Source organism: Pristis pectinata, chromosome 19 (assembly GCF_009764475.1).
Source record: "Pristis pectinata isolate sPriPec2 chromosome 19, sPriPec2.1.pri, whole genome shotgun sequence".
NCBI lineage: Eukaryota > Metazoa > Chordata > Chondrichthyes > Rhinopristiformes > Pristidae > Pristis > Pristis pectinata.
This window is the reverse complement of record NC_067423.1, coordinates 2985407-2999350: the sequence shown is the minus strand read 5'-3', so window position 1 is coordinate 2999350 and position 13944 is coordinate 2985407. Positions and strand designations below refer to the sequence as shown.

The window sequence follows — 13944 nt, the reverse complement described above, 5'->3', positions numbered from 1 at the left end:
GATCGAAACCAGGAGAACTTCCTTCACTCAGAGGGTGGGGAACCTCTGCAATTCTCTACCTCAGGGGGCCATGGACACTCCATTGTTAGAACAGAGATGGCTAGAATTCTGCATATTAAGAGAATCAAGGGATAAGGGTTGTAGGAACAGGACAGGAGAACGGTATGGAGGTAGAAGATCAGGCATGAACAGAGGATGAGGTACAAAGAGCCAGACAGCTGACTCCTGCTCCAAATTCTTCTGATGGATCATTTCTCACCTCAAACATCTCCTCATTTTAACATGTGTGAAACTCACCAGGCACAGCTATTGAATCACCTGTACTCGCTGGACAGGATTGACCAGGTAGTCTCCTTGGTAACTCCGTGTAGAACCGACACCTACTGCCCAGCAAAACTGAACCAACTCAACCATCAGCTGAGATGCGCAGTAAAAACATTCCCTCTTGCAATGGCTACCCAGCCTTCCTTGCTGATAAATGGGATTAGTATAGATGGATAATGCATGGCAAGATGGGCCAAATGGCCTATGTCTGTCAAAATTCAAAGTCAAGCTTATTGTCAGATGCACAAGTCCATGTGTGCATAGGTGCAATGAAAAACATACTTGCAGCAGCATCACAGGCACAGAGCATCAGATAAGCAGCATTCACAAGAAAAACAAAGTATACACAATTTTTTTCAAGAAAGAACACAATTAGAACAAAAAAAAAGTCTATTTTAGTGCAAAATGATCTAAGTGGTTACAGTGTTGCTGTACTGAGGTAGTGATTAGACTTGTGCAGGTTGGTTCAAGAACCAAATGGTTGAAGGGAAGTAGCTGTTCTTGAACCTGGTGGTGTGGGACTTCAGGCTTCTGTACCTCCTGCCCGATGGTAGCTGTGAGAAGGTGACTCTCGACGACTCTGCATCCGTGGCATGAACTGAATCAGGCTTATCTATGATGCTTTCCCTGACAGCTGGCCGCATAGTCCAATCCCACACACAGGGAATGACCACTTGGCAAGGACTAGCTGTGGCCATGACCAAGTAACAGCGTCACAAAACATGGTAGGAGAAATGCAGATAGAAAGGAAATGAAAAAGGAAAGGACTTACGATGTAATTCTCCCAGAATTTGTATTTGCTGCTTGTTAGTAGAATTTCCTTAGTGACGGGTGAACAGTAAAGCCTCAGCTTCAAACTGTAAATGGAGAGGAAATAACAAATAATTCTATAGTACTAGATAAGCTATCTTTATTAGTCACATGTACATCGAAACACACAGTGAGATGCATCTTTTGCCTTGAGTGTTCTGGGGGCAGCCCGCAAGTGTCGCCACGCTTCCTATGCCAACATAGCACGCCCACAACTTCCTAACCCATCCGTCTTTGGAATGTGGGAGGAAACCCACGCAGACACGGGGAGAACGTACAAACTCCTTACGGACAGCGGTCAGGATTGAACCCGGGTCGCTGGCGCTGTAATAGTGTTACGCTAACCACTACACTACTTCAAGCAATCAACTTATTCAAAGCAAATGTTGACAGCCTTCAGACTGAGAGCACACGTTGTCAGGCAGCACCTGCACGGGCTGTACTTACTGCCCCATGAGGTGGTGGCGATGAGCAGTCCGTGCGCTGAAGGTGCTCTCCCCACGTCTGTTGTAGAGGAACTTCTAGGATCTAGACCCAGTGCCGATAAGGGAATGGAGGTACACTTCCAAGTCCGGATGATGTGAGATTTGGGGGTGGAACACAGAGGTGGTGTTGTTCCCATGGTCCTTTGACCCTTTTTTTTAAAAATCCTTTTCCAAAGGAGGTTTATGCAGTGATTACATCACATTATTACAATATTACAGTGGTCCACACATCACACTATTCACAGTTTCAAATTAAAACACAGACATCTCTATCCAGAACGCATTTGAAGCTGTGGCGCCCACTGGTCCCGGAAATCCCCCATTGTACTCATGGATACTGCGCACTCCTTCTCCAGGGACACGCGGGCACAGATGTAACCCCGGAAGAGGGGCAGGCAATCAGCTCGGGCAGAACCCTCGACTGCCCACTGCCCGGACCCGTGAATGGCCACCTCGGCCAGGCCCAGGAGCAAACCAACCAGGAGATCCCCCTCCGCACGGGGTGACCAAAGATCGGGAGCATGGGGCTGAAGTGCAGCCAGAACCTGAGGAGCAGCCCCTTCAGATACTCAGATAGAGGCTGCAACCTCTCACACTCTATATACACACAATACACCATCTCCTCCCGGCCGCAGAAATGACAGGCGGCTGGGGAGTCCGTAAACCAACTTAAGAATCAGTTACACAGTACTGCTCTGTGCAATACTTTTCCCCAGTATACGAAACAAGGTAGATGAGCTTATAGCACAGTTAGAAATTGGCAGATACAACGTTGTGGGCAGAGTCATGGCTGAAAGAAGATCATAGCTGGCACCTAAAATTCAAGGACACACATCCTATCGAAACGACAGGCAGGTGGGCAGAGGAGGTGGGGTGGCTCTGTTGGTAAAAAATCAAATCAAATCCTTAACAGGAGATAGAAAAGGCATGTAAAAAGGGCAATGTTACGGTGGTCATGGGGGATTTCAATATACAGGTAGACTGGGAAAATCAGGTTGGTACTGGATCCCAGGAGAAGGAATTTGTAGAATGCCTACAAGATGGCTTTTTAGAGCAGCTTGTGGTTGAACCCACTGGGGAAAAGGCAATTCTGGATTTGGTGTTGTCCAATGAACAAGATTTGATTAGGGAGCTTAAGGTAAAGGAACCCTTAGGAGGCAGTGATCATGATATGATAGAATTCACCCTGCAGTTTGAGAGGGAGAAGCCAAAATCAGATGTATCGGTGTTACAGTTGAGTAAAGGTAACTATAGAGGCATGAGAGAGGAGCTGGCCTAAGCTAATTGGAAGGGTACCCTAGCTGGGATGACGGTAGAGCAGCAATGGCAGGAGTTTCTGGGAGTGATTCAGAAGATGAAGGATCAGTTCATCCCAAAGAAGAAGCATTCTAAAGGGAGGATGAGGCAACTGTGGCTGATAAGGGAAGTCAAAGACAGCACAAGAGCAAAAGAGTGGGCATACAATATTGCAAAAATTAGCAGGAAGCCAGAGGATTGAGAAGCTTTTAAAAACCAACAGAAGGCAATTTAAAAAGCAATAATGGGAGAAAAATGAAATATGAAGGTAAGCCAGCCTATAATATAAAAGATTTTTCAGATATATGAAGAGTAAAAGAGAGGCAAGAGTGGAAGTCGGACTGCTGGAAAATGACGCTGGAGAGGTAGTAATGGGGAACAAGAGAAACGGCGGACGAACTGAATAAGTATTTTTGTGTGAGTCTTCACTGTGGAAGACACCAGCAATGTGCCAGAAATTCGAGAGAGTCAGGACAGAAGCGAGTGTAGTTGCTATTACTAAGGGTGTGTGCGAAGCTGAAAGGTCTGAAGGTGGATAAGTCACCTGGACCAGATGGACTACACCCCAGGGTTCTGAAAGGGGTAGCTGAAGAGATTATGCAGGGATTAGTAGTGATCTTTCAAGAATCACTAGAGTCAGGAATGGTTCCGGAGGACTGGAAAATCACAAATGTCACTCCACTCTTTAAGGGAGGGAGGCAAAAGCCAGGAAATTATAGGACAGTTAGCCTGACTTCCATGGTTGGTAAGAAGTTAGAGTCCATTATTAAGGTTTCAGGGTACTTGGAAGCACATGATAAAACAGGCCGTAGTCATCATGGTTTCCTTAAGGGGAGATCTTGCCTGACAAATCTGTCGGGATTCTTTGAGGAAGTAGCAGGCAGGATAGACAAAGGAGAGTCAGTGGATGTTGTGTACTTGGATTTTCAGAAGGCCTTTAACAAGGTGCTGCACATGAGGCTGCTAAACAAGATTGGAGCCCATGGTATTACGGGAAAGGTACTAGCATGGATAGAAGATTGGCTGACTGGCAGAGGGCAAAGAGTGGGAATAAAGGGGGCCTTTTCTGGTTGGCTGCCAGTGACCAGTGGTGTTCTGCAGGGGTTGGTGTTGGGTCTGCTATTTGTCATGTTATATGTTAATGAACTGGATGACAGAATTGAAGGCTTTGTAGCCAAGTTTGCGGATGATACAAAGACAGGTGGAGGGGTAGGTAGTGTTGAGGAAGCAGGGAGTCTGCAGAAGGACTTGGACAGGTTGGGAGAATGGGCAAAGAAGTGGCAGATTGAATACAGCGTAGGGAAGTGTACAGTCATGCACTTTGGTAGAAGGAATAAAGGCATAGACTATTTTCTAAATGGGGGGAAAATTCAGAAATCAGAGGTGCAAAAGGACGAAGTCCTAGTGCAGGATTCCCTAAAGGTTAACTTGCAGGCTGAGTCAGCAGTAAGGAAGGCAAATGCAATGTCAGCATTCATTTCGAGAGGACTAGAATGTGAAAGCAAGGATGTAACGCTGAGGCTTTATAAGGCATTGGCCAGACCACATTTGGAATATTTCGAGCAGTTTTGGGCCCCATAGCTCAGGAAGGATGTGCTGGCATTGGAGAGGGTCCAGAGGAGGTTTACGAGAATGATCCCAGGAATGGAAGGGTTAACATGAGGAGCACTTTATGGTTCTGGGCTTGTACTCGCCAGAGTTTAGAAGAATGAGGAAAGAATCTCGTTGAAACCTACCGAATATTGAAAGGACTGAATAGAGTGGATGTGGAGAGGATGTTTCCATCAGTGGGAGAGTCTAGGACCAGAGGGCACAGTCTCAGAATAAAACAGAGATGAGGAGGAATTTCTTTAGCCAGAGGATGGTAAATCTGTGGAATTTGTCACAGACGGCTGTGGAGGCCAAGTCATTGGGTGTATTTAAAGCAGAGGTTGATAGGTTCTTGGTTAGTGACAGCATCAAAGGTTATAGGGAGAAGGCAGGAGAATGGGGTCGAGGGGGAAAAATAAATCAGCCATGATCAAGTGACAGAGCGGACTTGATGGGCTGAATGACCCAATTCTGCTCCCATGTCTTATGGTCTCCTCAGGTCCCCAATGTAAAGAGACCTATTAACCTTCTTGGGGGTAGAGGTCATGGGCTTGTAGGGTGTGGCTGGAGCAGCCCTCGTTGCTGCATTGCATCTTGCAGATAATACACACGGTGAAGCCATGACCCGCCAACGGTGGAGGGAACAAATGTTTAACATGGTGGATGGGGCGCTAATCACACAGGGGAAGTTTCTCCTGGATAGTGTCAAACTTTGAATATTGTTGGAGCTACATTCATTCAGACAACCACAGCAAAACATCTTCAACAGTATCTGCCACATCCCTGGTCTCTACCGCAAGGAAGACAAGGGCAATGGGGGAAAAGGAACTCCCTCCTCAGTGACATCTCGCTGCCTTGATGAAGCAGCCAGCATAATCAAAGACCCCATCCATCCAGGACATTCTCTCTTTTCCCATCAGGTAGAAGATACAGGAGCCTGAGGGCACGTACCACCAGGCTCAAGGACAGCTTCTACCCCACTGTGATAAGACTATTGACCGGTTCCCTTGTACGATGAGATGGACTCTTGACCTCACAATCTACCTTGTTTGACCTTGCACCTTATTGTCTACCTGCACTGCACTTCCCTGTAGCTGTGACACTTTACTCTGTACTGTTATTGTTTTTAACCCTGTACTACCTCAATGCACTGTGTAATGAATTGATCTGCACGAATGGTATAAGACAGGTTTTTCACTGTACCTCCATACAAGTGACAATAATAAACCAACACTTAGCCAGAAGGACTGTAGCAGTTCAAAAAAAAATTTCACCACCACCCTCTCAAGGAGAGTTACAGATGGCCAATCACACCTACATCAGACAAATGAATATAAAAGTATCATTTCATTCTTTTAAACTTTTATTTACACTTCTCCGGTGGGTGGATAGTGACCATCACTAGTGATAGACCGTGTCGGATGTAGACCTTGGAAGGACTAATTAGTTCAATCCCCCTGTGGAGTGACGGGAGCAACACATGGCCTGTCAATAACACGGCATTGCACCTGCAAGATGTCAGTTAATAATTCAACAAGAACAGTTCAGTCACCAACCTGCTCCACAGACCAGAAAGATCATCTGATTAAAGCTTCCACTGCTCATTGTTAAAGGAAAACATTGAATGATGTTTTGTCTTGCACAGATGTGTTTGTAATTGGTAGTCAAAAGAATTCATGCAAATTATAGCCCATATTTGACTCTTTCCACTTTCTCGACTTCTGTATCTCTACCTCAGGGGATAGGTTAGTGTTCAATACCCATCTGTCCACAGACTCCCACAGCTAACTTGACTACACCTCCTCCTGTCATCCTTCTGGCAAGGACCATTCCATTCTCCTAGTACCTGTGACTTTGATCATCTGTTCTTTGGCACGTTCACTTTGATCCTCACCAATTTTTAATCAATGCACCATGGAGTTCAATCCGGAGAAGTGTGAGGGGGTACACTTTGGAAGGACAAACTCCAAGGCGGAGTACAAGGTTAATGGCAGGATTCTGGGTAGTGTGGAGGAGCAGAGGGATCTGGGGGTTCATATCCACAGATCGCTGAAAGTTGCCTCACAGGTGGATAGGATAGTCAAGAAAGCTTATGGGATGTTAGCTTTCATAAGTTGTGGGATCGAGTTTAAGAGCTGCAAGGTAATGATGCAGCTTTACAAAACTCTGGTTAGACCACACTTAGAGTACTGTGTCCAGTTCTAGTCACCTCATTATAGGAAGGATGTGGAAGCATTGGAAAGGGTGCAGAGGAGATTTACCAGGATGCTGCCTGGATTGGAGAGTATAGATTATGAGGAGAGACTAAGGGAGCTATGGGCTTTTACTCTTTGGAGAGGAGGAGGATGAGGGGAGACATGATAGAGATATATAAAATATTAAGAGGAATAGGTAGAGTGGACAGCCAGCGCCTCTTTCCTGGGGCACCAATGCTCAATACAAGAGGGCATGGCTTTAAAGTAATGGGGGGGGGTGGGGTGGAGTTCAAGGGAGATGTCAGAGGGAGGTTTTTCACCCAGAGAGTGGTTGGTGCATGGAATGCACTGCCTGGGGTGGTGGGGGAGGCTGATACGTTGGTCAAGTTCAAGACATTGTTGGATAAACATATGCAGGAATTTAAAATAGAGGGATATGTGGGAGGAAGGGGTTAGATAGGCGAGGTTTAAAAGTAGGCACAACATGCTGGACTGAAGGGCCTGTATTGTGCTGTATTGTTCTATGGTTCTATAGAAAGCATCCTATCCGGATACATCACGGCTTGTATGGCAACTGCTCTGCCTGAGACCACAAGAAACGACAGAGTTGTGGACACAGCCCAGCACATCACGGACACCAGCATGGACTCTACACTTCCCGCTGCCTCAGTAAATCAAAGACCCCACCTATTGCTGACAGTCTCTCTTCTCCCCCCTCCCATCAGGCAGAAGATACAAAAGCCTGAAAGCACGTACCACCAGGCTCAAGGACAGCTTCTACCCTGCTGTTATAAGACTATTGAATGGTCCCCTAGTAGGATAAAATGGACTCTTGACCTAACAACCTACCTCGTTATGGCCTTGCACCTTATTGTCTGCCTGCACTGCACTTTCTCTGTAACTGTAACACTTTATTCTGCACTCTGTTATTGTTTTCCCTTGTACTACCTCAATGCACTGTGTAATGAATTGATCTGTATGGATGGCATTCAAAACAAAGATTTTTACTGTAGTTCGGTACATGTGACAATAATAAACCAATTTACCCTCCACAACCGTATCTTCCTTTCCCCTTTACCACAGCTTCCCCTTTACCATTGTTGACGGAGCTCTCAACCATATCGCCTCATTTCCCACACTCACCCCATCTCCCATCCAGAGCCAGGATAGGGTTCCCCTTGTCCTCACCTTCTACCCCACCAGCCTCTGGTTTCAATGGATCATCCTCTGCAATTTCCATCACCTTCAGCAGGATTCTACTCCTAAACACATCTTCCACTCCCCTCTCCTTTCAGCATTCCAAAGGGACCAATACTTGCACGGCTCCCCGCTCTGCTCTTCCATTTTCAGTGATCATTCCTCTTTCTGTCGCACCTTCCCATGCCTGTCCTTTCACTCTTCTCTCCCTACCCGGAGCAAGAACATGTTCCCCTTGCCCTCACGGTTTACCCCGCCAACTTCCACATTCCATGACCATCCTTTGCAATCTCTGCCACCACACATCCGTTCCTCCCGAAGGACCATTCCATCCAAAACTCCCTGGCCCGTCTTCTATCTCTGGCAACCACTCCCTTTCTCACCCCATCTTCCCATGCAAGATGCCATGCCTATCCCCTTCTACCTTCCCTCTCCTCCATCCAGGGATCCAAACACTCCTTCCAGGTGAAGCAGCAAATCACTTGCAGTTCTTCCAGTCTAGTGTTCTGTGTGATATGGGCTCCTCTGGGTTGCTTGACTGCTTTACAAAACACCGTGTTTAAACCACAAGGGTGACCCTGAGCTTCCAGATACACATCACTAATTGTCCAACTCACTAGGCACATTTTGACTGTTGAAAGTATCCTGACAGGTTGCATCACGGTCTGGGACGGCAATTCAAATGCGCAGGAACGTAAGAAGCTGCAGAGAGTAGTGGACTCTGCCCAATACATCACGGGCACATCCCTCCCCACCATCGGGAGTATCTACAGGAGGCGCTGCCTCAAGAAGACAACATCCATCATCAAAGATCCCCACCATCCGGGTCATGCCATCTTCTCACAGCTACCACCAGGCAGGAGGTACAGAAGCCTGAAGTCCCACACCACCAGGTTCAGGAACAGCTACTTCTCTTCAACCATTCAGTTCTTGAACCAACCAGCACAACCCTAATCACTACAGTTTAGCAACACTTTGCACCAAATTGGACTTTGTTCTTTTGTTCTAATTGTGTTATTTCTTATAAAAATTTTGTACAATTTATATTTAATTTATGTTTTTCTTGTGAATGCTGCATATCTGATGCTGTGTGCCTGTGATGCTGCTGCAAGTAAGTTTTTCATTGCACCTGTGCACACATGGACTTGTGCATCTGACAATAAACTTGACTTTGACCCTCGGGACAGTTGTTGAATACAACAACTTCAGGTTATCAAACTCTCTTGTTTGTGTCAGAACATGCACCTGGAACATCAGCTCAGAGATGTTAACTCTTCCCTCTCCCCATACATCCGGCCTGCCCTGCCGAGTATGTCCAGCACTTTTTCTTTCCCCCCTTGTTACTTCAACACTTGAGACCTCTGAATGGATTAGAAGAGCAAAATAAGATGTTTTAAATCTGCTTGTCTCCCCCAAAGAGGGAAAGTTAATTTGTTAATTAATTAAGCACAGCAAAAACAACATTGTGTGCTGAAAAGAGGAAGATGAGGCTCACATTTTCCTTTAAAAAGAGACTTATTATAGGCTTAATTTGTTCTTCAGGTTACGAGTCCAGAAACAATAAATGGAATTTGTTGGATGGCTGTGGGATTATTGTAACAGGGAGCGAGGTGTCTGCCACCAAACCAAGTCTGGCTTCAGGACAAGTCTAGCTCCCATACACAGAAATATTTCTCAAAGCATCATTACGGAACAAGCAAAAAGATTTCATTCTACCTACCTGGGACAGGGCCGTGTGAATTTCACGCAAAGGGTGGTGCGTATTTGGAATGAGCTGCCAGAAATAGTGGTTGAGGCGGGCACATTAGCAACGTTTAAAAGCCACCTAGATATATGAATGGATTAGGAGAGGTTTAGAGGGCTATGGGCCAAACGTGGGCAGATGGGACTAGCTCGCTGGGCAACATGGATGAGTTGGGCCAAAGGGCCAGTTTCCATGCTGTATGGCTCTGTGACTCTACTGCTGAAATCTGTAGAAGTGTCACAAGGAGAATAGAGGAGGACCTAACCTGTCGGCACTTTAATTATTTTCACTTATTTTCACCTAAACAGCTGAACAATATCCCCCCCTCCCCCAAATACCTCACAGAAAGTAGCTATCTCCACCAAAGCATTTGGTTTCCATTCCCCATTGGACTGAGAGGTGATCCAAGACGTTTCTAGAGGTCCAGAGTGACAGATAGGACAGACTGGAAAGGAAGCAGATTTCCTTCTCTAAAGGACCACAGGATAGACTATAAGATATAGGAGCAGAATTAGGCCATTCAGCCCATCGAATCTGCTCCGCCATTCAATCATGGCTGATTTTTCCAACCCCATTGTCCCACCTTACAATAGTTACTACACTTTGTGTAATTGGTTTATTATTGTCACATGTACTGAGATACAGTGAAAAGCTTCTGATTGCATGCTATCCAGACAGATCATTCTGTATACAAGTACATCGAGGTAGTACAAAAGGAAAAGAAACAATATAGCACTACAATTACAGAGAAAGTGCAGTGCAGGTGGACAAATAAAGTGATAGAGGTAGATTGAGAGATCAGGAGTTCATATATAGCGTACAGGTCTAAAGTCTTTGGAGTTCTAAATGGTACAATGGTAATGCAAGCCTTCCAACTGAGTTTAAGCTCCGTGAATTGTGCCTCTGGTGCTGTACATTGTAGCCTGAACTTCAGAGTGTAAGGCGGCAATGAACCCAACCAGAGTAACGAGCTTCACAATGCAGATACATCACCACCAGAAAGACCAACCAGATGCATCATACAGATAACATTCAAGATGAAAAATGACTCAGGATCAGTACCTGCATTCCAATCGTCTCTGCAGGACAGGCGCTCTTAACCCTTTCATGTGATCTGCAGAAAAATGGTTTGGAAATCCCATTACTCAATCATTCCATTTCACCAACACATCGATGCAATCATGAAGGCAGCACACCAGTGGCTCTACTTTGTTAAGAGTTTGAGGAGATGTGGTATATCACCAAAGACTCTTACAAATTTCTACAGATGTACAGTGGAGAGCATTCTGACTGGTTGCATCACAGCCTGGTATGGAAGCTCCAATGCACAGGATTGCAAGAGGCTGCAGAGCGTTGTAGACTCAGTCAGCTCCATCGTGGGCACAACCCTCCCCGCCATCGAGGACATCTTCAAGAGGTAGTCCCTCAAGAAGGTGGCATACATCACTGAGGACCCTCACCATCCAGGACATGCCCTCTTCTTGTTACTACCATCGGGGAGGAAGTACAGGAGCTTGAAGACCCACACTCAACAATTCAGAAATAGCTTCTTCCCCTCCGCCATCAGACTTCTGAATGGTCCATGAACCCATGAACACTACCTCATTATTCTTTTTTTGGTTGCACTATATTTATTTTATAACTTATAGTAATTTTATGTCTTTGCACTGTACTGCTGAAAAACAACAAGTTTCAGGAATAATAAACCTGATTCTGACTGAGCATACCATAGCTCCATTTCTAATATAACCAGGGCATGTTACACAACAGTGTCCTCCATACACGACACCTTCTGTGCAAAAGCACAAGAAGAAGAAATTTCTACACACCTCAGTTTTAAATGACTGGCCCCTATTTTGTAGCTGTGTCCCCTTGATCAAGACTCTCCCACCGGTGGAAACATCCCAACGTCTACTCTGTTGCCCCCTCAGGATCTTATATGTTTGAATAAGCTCACCCCTCACTCCTCTAAACTTCAAGGAATTTAGTCTCTCTTGGCAGGACAAGTCTCTCATCCCAGGAATCAGTCTGGTGAATCACCTCTGTACTGCCTCCAATATTACAATACCTTTGTTTTTAGGCAAGGGGACCAAAACTGCATCATATTCCAGGTGAGACATCACCGACACTCAGAGTCATGGAGCACGGACACAGGCCCTTCAGCCCAACTCATCCATGCTGACCAAAGTATCTACTTGAGCTAGTTCCATTTGCTTGTATTTACCCCATATCCCTCTAAACCTTTCTTATCCATGCACCTGTCTAAATGTCTTTTAAATGTTGTAATTGTTCTATTTTTAAATTCCAACCCCTTTGCAACATAGGCCAAAAAGTCATTTGCTTTAACTACTCGTTGGCCCTTTTTGGGATTCATGCACTAGAACGCCCTCTGAATTTCACTCATTTGCAGTCTGCCTCCATTTCGATAATAATCTGCCTTTTGATTCCTCTTACTGAAGTGCGTGACTTCGCACTTCCCCACATTGAACTCCATTGGCCAGTCTTTTGCCCACACACTCAATCTATCTATATCTCACTGCAGAATCCTTCTCACAACATTCACTTCCACCTACTTTTGGATCACCAGCAGGTATGGAAACCCTACATAGAGTTCCTTCCTCCAGATCATCAACATTAACAGTGAACAACTGTGGGCCAAGAACCAATTCCTGCAGGATTCCACACGTAACCTCACTGCGTTAAGTGTTCAGAATTTTCAATGTTACCACTGGATTTTCTCCTTCCAGTCTGAAAATGACCCATTTATTCCAACTGTTTTCTGTGAGACAGCCAGTCTTCAATTCATTCCAACACACTTCTGATACCATGGGATTAATTTATGCACCAGCCTACGTGGTACCTTATCAAATGCCTTTTGCACATCTAGATACACATCTACACGTTCCCATAAGACCATAAGACAAAGGAGCAGAAGTCAGCCATTTGGCCCATCGAGTCTGCTCTGCCATTCTATCATGAGCTGATCCATTCTCTCATTTAGTCCCACTCCCCCGCCTTCTCACCATAACCTTTGATGCCCTGGCTACTCAGATACCTGCCTTAAATACACCCAGCGACTTTGCCTCCACAGCCGCCCGTGGCAACAAATTCCACAGATTCACCACTCTCTGGCTAAAGAAATTTCTCCGCATCTCTGTTCTGAATGGGCGCCCTTCAGTCCTGAAGTCGTGCCCTCTTGTACTAGACTCCCCTACCATGGGAAACAACTTTGCCACATCTACTCTGTCCAGGCCTTTTGTTTCTAATGAGGTCCCCTCTCATTCTTCTGAACTCCAAGGAGTACAGCCCAAGAGCCGTCAAACATTCCTCATATGTTAGCCCTCTCATTCCTGGAATCATTCCAGTGAATCTTCTCTGAACCCTCTCCAACGTCAGCACATCCTTTCTTAAATAAGGAGCCCAAAACTCCAAGTGAGGCCTTACCAATGCCTTATAGAGCCTCAATATCACATCCCTGCTCTTATATTCCATTCCGCTAGAAATGAATGCCAACATTGCATTCGCCTTCTTCACCACCAGCCGCCCCCTCTGTCAATTCCCCCTGTGGCATCCTCAAAGAATTCGAGCGTATTTATCAAACATGACTTACCTTTCATAAGACCATGTTGACTCAGTTTAATTATAAGCACAAACAATTGATTATTGACTCTAGCATCTTGCCAATACTAGGGGTTAAACTGCCTTCTGCCTTACTTTTTTTTTGAACAAGGGAGTAACATTGGCTGATTTCCAATCTTCAGGTACCGTCCCTCAGCCCCCAGGGGTTGAAGTCCCAGCCCACTCGGTCTCCCCTAACCCAAGCCCCCCCGGTCCCAGTGTGGGAGGTGGAGAGAGGGAACACACCCGGCACAGGGAACACACTTGTCCCAGTGACAGGTCCCGACCAGCCGCTGGGGGAGGAGGTCCGCACCTTTGTGGCAGTGAGAGAGGAAGTAAGCCTTGGCCAGCAGGTTGTCCCTGTCGAACCTGTCGATGGAGACGCCGGGGTACTCGGCCATCCGGCCCTGGAAGGAGCTCATCGCCGCCGGGCTCCGGGCTCCGGCCGCCCTCACCCACTTGTTACAGCCGGCCGAGACTGACAGGCGCGCCGGCCAATCAGGCAGCCGGCCGGAGCTCGGCTCTTACGGAAGCACCAATCGGCGCGCTCTGGGGGCGTGGCTGTGCGGGTGACGAAACCGGAAGGATGTGAGCCCGGAGTCGGGACCGCTGCTGGGGCTGTGGGGATCTCCTGCTGGGGCTGTGGGGATCTCCTGCTGGGGCTGTGGGGATCTGCTGCTGAGGC

The 13944-nt window shown here is 46.4% G+C and overlaps 1 protein-coding gene across 1 annotated transcript in view; it reads right to left on the bottom strand.

Annotated features, from left to right (window-relative positions):
* Positions 1 to 13703, bottom strand: part of dclre1c (DNA cross-link repair 1C, PSO2 homolog (S. cerevisiae)) — a 39784-nt gene extending 26081 nt beyond the window's left edge. The window contains 3 exon segments of the mRNA XM_052033632.1: positions 1097 to 1181; positions 10704 to 10755; positions 13573 to 13703. Of these exon segments, the coding sequence (XP_051889592.1) occupies positions 1097 to 1181; positions 10704 to 10755; positions 13573 to 13681 (246 nt within the window). The 5' untranslated portion in view covers positions 13682 to 13703.
* Positions 13704 to 13944: the final 241 nt, after the last annotated feature.